This window comes from Podarcis tiliguerta (genome assembly GCF_965153285.1).
Source record: "Podarcis tiliguerta genome assembly, chromosome: 5".
In the NCBI taxonomy this organism is placed as follows: Eukaryota; Metazoa; Chordata; class Lepidosauria; order Squamata; family Lacertidae; genus Podarcis; species Podarcis tiliguerta.
Window position 1 is genome coordinate 40,873,929 of NC_139538.1, and position 6,000 is coordinate 40,879,928.

Sequence of the window (6,000 nt, forward strand, 5' to 3'; positions counted from 1 at the left end):
AAAGTGAAGTTGCTTCTTTCTAGATGCTTGTTTGAGGGTTGGGGGAGCAGTCACCTCTGTGCTTCCAAATACTCACTGTAGAGGTCTGTCTCATCCAGAATCTCAGATTTGATTATCTCTTCAATAACGTCCTCAAGTGTGACGATTCCCATCACTTCATAGAAGGGGTCTCCTTCCCCTTCATTATTCACCCGCTGCACAATTGCCAGGTGTGATTTACCTGCAATGAGAGAATGAACACAAGCAGGCTGAGCAGTAGTTCGAGTGAACTGCCCCACTGCACCCAACAAAAAGGAGTTAGAATATTTCAGGGCCCGTTGACTCAAGTGCTCAGTTGGGTAGCAATCCTCTCCTGAAATGAGTATGCAAAGCAAAAGCACTCCATTTTATCCCATCCGTGCCAAGGACAGGTAAGCAATGTATGTCTAGGGAATACATTCTATTTGCTGTGGAATGAAAGGGCTGTGGGGAAGGTGTCTTGATAGTTGGTACAGGTGAGAGGTCCATAATGGTGTGAAGGAAAAGAGTAATGTCAAGGAAACACTGGTTCTGTGACAATACAAAACATACAATCAGGTGCCCTTCAGCAATGAACCAACCTGAAGCCTCATCCTATTTTTGCACTGAAATCAAGATTAAAGTATTACAGAAAAGGCCATTAATTCAAGAACTCTTCAATAAACAACCAAGGGACCATTATGGGTGCCCAGGAAGATGCTTTGGGAGCCGACTAGGCTTCCTACTTCAAAAGGCGTGTGAAACAGTTAATCATATGATTATTATTTTAATGTGATTAAAAAACAAACCCTGATGTTCCATTTTAACAGGGCCTGAGCAGTGAAACAAAGAACATAGGCTTAAGAGTTCAATGATCATGGAAGAAACACGACAGGTTCCAGACTTACCTCTCATTTTCTATGATTCTCTTCCCCCAGAACATTGCACCTAACTCTGAGAAAATGCTGGCAGCTGCTCTTTTCCATGTATGCTGCTTTAAGAACATTCCAAAGCATCTAAATGGGGAATAATTTGCTAGGAAGTAGCACTACTGAGAGGAAAGCAAGCTGAACATGACTCAGCAAGATTGTGCTCAGCTTCATCAAAAGGAACAATGAAGACAGGCCATGAGATGTCATATTTAGCATTGGCTGCATCTCAGCTTCCATACTGTGGGTAGTTGCTTTCAAATATTTCTCAGCAAAGTGGATGTGAATGAGAGCCAAGATGCATAGATCTAATAAATGCTTAGCCTTGGTCTCTTTGCTGTTAAGCAGTGCAGACCCATTATCTGCCCACCCTGATGATTTCTGATCACCAACATGACAGCATTCAAAGGTGCAGCTTCCACTGTGTGCCTATTCGTTTTAATACTAACTTAAGTGTGAGGATTCCTTTGAGTTCATTTCATCTGCTCACACAACTGGGTACATTTCAATGTATGTATGTACTAACCCCCTCATCAGTTTTTGAGAGAAGCAGTTATTGCTGTTTGCTCCAAGGCTTCTGAACTTCTCCAACTGTACTGCAGAGGCAACATCTTAAAAAATGCTATTAAAAAAAACAAAACAAAAAACCATATAGGGCAAAATTCCCACAATTTCAGCTGCTGCAGCTTTGGCACCAGATACCACAAGGTTCACAATAAAATTGTGAATGCTGGTGACCCTGAACAACATCAATGGGTATTAATGATTTCCATATGGCCAGAGCAAAGCTGAACAGCATCAGGGGAGCCTGTACTGCACACCTGGAGATTAAATAAGCCAAATTCAAGACCAAACATAAAACTCCCTGCCTTTCAAAAGGGCAGCTGCTTTAGATTGCCTGTGTCTGGCACAACCAGCTGCAACTCAGCCAAGTGACCCCTAGCATCACTCAGGGATGACTAAGTAGAACCACCACTGGACAAATCTTAAACATGGTATTACTCTGGTTCAGTGTGCTCACATATCCCTAACAATTAAGGTGCACAATGCTAACTGATGAGAGGTATTGAACACAAAATAAGTTGTCTGATGCGATGTTTATATAGCAAAACTATAACCTTTGTTCTCTCTTCCTAACAGCAGCACTGCACACCCATGGCACAATCAACCATGTTACGAAGCAAAAGCAAGGGAATATGGGCTTTGTGTCTGGAAAAGTTATCAGGAAGATAAGTTATAGTTTTGGGCACTGACAGGATGCCACCTACTCATCCACAATCCCAGTTAAGTCCAGTGCTATTTGGCCCATCTTTTTCATTTAGCTGGACAATCTATACTTGGAATGGGAAATCTGTGGTCCTCCAAATGTTGTTGGACTCCAGTTCCCATGATCCTTGACTACCGGCAGCCCTTGCTGGGGCTGATGGGAACTGGAGTCCAACAGCATTTGGAGCGCCACGCTGGATTACTGACTGTATTGTTCCCTACTGTTTCTTGCACCTTTTTCTGCTCTGTTGCCCCTCTAATAACCTGGTATCTAGCAAGCTGCAGATTCCTACTGTAGCTTTCCCCTCAGATACAATTTTCAAAACCCTTAGCCAACTACAGTTCCCAGGATTCTTTGAGGGAAGTCATGTCCTTGAAATGTGCACCAAATATGCTTTAAACGCCTGGTGTGGATCTGTATATGATATGAGAGGTGCTGTTCTCTGTGATATTTTAAATTGGTGTTAAGAGAAGCCAGGGCTGGGTTATTTGCTTTGCAGCTATCTTGCAACCGCAGGCATGCGCACAGATGACATGGGAGGGGCTATTTTCTGTAGACTCTCTGTTGAGAACCGGCCCATAACTCAGTGGTAGAGCACATTCTTTTCAAGCAGAAGGTCTCAGGGTTAACTCTATATTTCTAGATAGGATTAGTAAAGAGCCCTATCCAAGACCCTGGGGAACCACTACCAGTACCAACCTAGATGGACCCAAAGTCTGACTTGGTAGCTTCATATGCCCGCAGCAAGTATATCTTGCTGTATTCCTAACACTCAGCTGGAATAGGCAGATTATAGCGCAGTCATCTTCCTTACAAGAGTTGCTGAAGGCAAAGAACTGGCAGACCAGGTTCAGGCTTCTGTGAAAGGAGGGCTAAATGGCAAATGCATGAATCACTCAGCTGAGAGCAGAATATTCAGTACATATGCGTTTATGCACACTGTGTGCAGGGGGTTTTTTTTTTGGGGGGGAGGGGAGGCCGTAGGCCTATACAGCAATGCATTCCCTCTCAAGCAGCTCCAGGAGAGCATTGCTTACTCACTTAAGATCTAGGGAATATTAGGATTGCATGAGCCATGCATGACAAGAACACAGAAACAGACACACACACACACACCCTTGCACCTCTCCCAGGAGTCCAGCCACATTACCTAGGCAGGACAAGACTAAGCTAAGACAAGAGGGCAGGCCAGTGCAGGAGAGGGCAATGTGGAGTCCCAGGGTACCTCGCAAGCAGGGCACGCAGGGAGCAGAGAGGCATGTGATGCTGGCGGGAGGCGAGCGGCTGGGGCCCCGGGCCCTCACCCGTCTTGAACTCCTTGAGCAGCACGTCTAGGCGGGTGTCATGGAAGACACAGTGCAGCGGGCGGCGGTAGAAGCGGGTGACCGTCTGCAGCGGGGTGCAGTCATCGGGATCCACGAAGGCCAAGTCCTTGACGAACAGCAAGTCGACAATGTTGTCGCGCCGCTCGCCTTCGTAGACCGGGATGCGTGTGTAGCCTGAGCGCAGGATCTCAGAAATGGTGGCAAAGTCCAGAATGGCATCCGAGTGCAACATAAAGCAGTCACTGAGGGGCGTCAGAATGTCCTCCACCACCTTGGTGCGCAGCTCCAGGGCACCTTGCACCATGGCCAGCTCCTCGCTCACCAGGTCATGGGGCTCCGCTGCGCGCAGGGTCTCCAGCAGGCGCTCCCGAGTGGAGAAGATGCTCAGCTCCTGGCGCAAGGCCCAGTCCAGAAGGCGGCTGAGCGGGTAGCAGATCGGGAAGGTGGCGGCCATGAGCAGGCGCGTGAGGAAGAGTGTGTGCGCCGCGATGGCGAGCCCGTGGCGGGAACACACCGAGTAGGGCAACACCTCCCCGCCCAGGAAAACGACCCCGGTGCAGATGAGCACCGGCAGCCAGGGCACGCCTTGGCTCGCCTCGGGCAAGGGGCTGTGCACGGCCTGCAGCGAGGCGCACAACCAGCCCGCCAGCGCGGCGTTGGCGCCAGCCTGGCCGAGCAGCAGCGTGCACAGGAGGTAAGTGCCGCTCCCGCCGCGGCCGCGCGCCGCCTCCACCTTGCGCGCCTGCTCGCGCTCGGCCGCCGAGCCGCTGTTGCGCAGCACGCGCAGCTCCATCGGGTCGAGCGACAGCACCGCCAAGCGGAGGCCGCTGAAGAGCGCCGACAGAGCCAGCAGCACCAGCGCGCCCAGCACCCGCAGCCACCCCTCGGCGGGCAGCGGCACCAAGCCCGCCGACAAGCCCGCGGCCGGCGCCTGCACTTGCAGCGCGAAGCCGCCTCGCGCGCCGTGCAGCTGCCACGCGCGCCCGTCCCAGGCGCACAGCGAGAAGCGGCGCCCCTCGGGCCCGGCGCCCGACTCGCCCTTGCGCGGCTCCCGGACCCTCACCTCGGCCAAAGCCGAGCCGGCCGAGCCTCCGGGGAGCAAAGGGCCCAGCACCTCCACATCCGAGGCCCAGGCGCTGCGCTCCGGGCAGCGCTCCGCCTTGGTCGGCTGCTCCACGAAGACCAGCCGTCGCTCGCTCTCCTGCCGCGGGCCGCCGCTGCCGAAGCCGTCGCTGGCGTTGCCTTCGGCCGCCGGCTGGAAATAGACGCGGAGCAAGAAGCGGGAGCCCTCCACGGCCCGCAGCGCTCCCCCTTCGAGCCACACGCGCCCCGGCGCCGTGCTCTCCGGCCGCAGCCCCAGCAGCCACGCCGCTCCGCCAGGGGGCCGCGGCGACAGCGAGAAGAAGAGCAGCAGCACCGCGCCTCGGCTCCGGCCCCAGCAGCAGGCGCTGCGGCGCTCCAGCGCGGGGCCCAAGCGGCTCCAAGCCTGGCCCACCATCCTCAGCATCCCGGGCGCGCGGCTCCGAGCAGGGCTCCGAAGGGCAGCCACCGGCCGCACGTGATACTGCAGCGGCGGCGCGGGGGGTGGGAGCGGCTGGCGGGCCACGTGGGCGTGGGGCGGGCCGGCCAGCCCCTCGGGGTGTCTCATTGGCCGAGCGGCGCCCGGCTAGCCCGCCCACGGCCCCCCGCGCTGTCCGCGGCCGAGAGCGTGCGCGGGCGAGGCGGGATGCGTGCAGATTGCTCGGCGCCCTCCGGATTCAGGCGGATGCAAATAGTTGACTTCGAGTCGGAGTTCGAAATTCCGTCCATCATCCGTTGGCCTGGTCCCTTGTGACGTCGCGGGCCGGGGCAGGGGAGGGCGTTGTCCAAGGAGTTCATTCGACCGTCTAAGAAGGCGTCTTGGTGTACAGCAAAAGTACGGGTGCCGTGGCTCTCTGCTGCTCCTATTGCTGCTACTCTTGGTGACCCCTTGGACCAGAGCACGCCAGGCACTCCTGTCTTCCACTGCCTCCTGCAGTTTGGTCAAACTCATGCTGGTAGCTTCGAGAACGCTATCCAACCATCTCGTCCTCTGTCTTCCCCTTCTCCTTGTGCCCTCCATCTTTCCAAACATCAGGGTCTTTTCCAGGGAGTCTTCTCTTCTCATGAGGTGGCCAAAGTATTGGAGCCTCAGCTTCAGGATCTGTCCTTCCAGTGAGCACTCAGGGCTGATTTCCTTAAGAATGGATACCTTTGATCTTCTTGCAGTCTATGGGACTCTCAAGAGTCTCCTCCAGCACCATAATTCAAAAGCATCAATTCTTCGGCGATCAGCCTTCTTTATGGTCCAGCTCTCACTTCCATTCATCACTACTGGGAAAACCATAGCTTCAACTGTACCAAACTAGGTAGACCAATGGTGTGACTTGCTCTATTCCTGTGCTTTTCTGTTAATAAGGCAAATACTACAAAGAGGCTATAAACGCTCAGACATGAAGCACAT

The 6,000-nt window shown here is 53.6% G+C and overlaps 1 protein-coding gene across 2 annotated transcripts in view; it reads right to left on the reverse strand.

Annotated features, from left to right (window-relative positions):
• Positions 1 to 5,578, reverse strand: part of CNNM1 (cyclin and CBS domain divalent metal cation transport mediator 1) — a 20,629-nt gene extending 15,051 nt beyond the window's left edge. Inside the window, exons 1-2 of one of the 2 annotated variants that reach the window (XM_083443789.1) lie at positions 3,498 to 5,578; positions 77 to 220 (exon numbers count right to left, since the gene is read on the reverse strand). In XM_083443789.1, coding sequence (XP_083299915.1) covers positions 77 to 220; positions 3,498 to 5,166 — 1,813 coding nt within the window. In that variant the 5' untranslated portion in view covers positions 5,167 to 5,578. The remainder of the gene's footprint in view (positions 1 to 76; positions 221 to 3,497) is intronic. The other variant, XM_083443790.1, reaches the window with a different exon arrangement.
• Between the last annotated feature and the right edge of the window lie 422 nt (positions 5,579 to 6,000).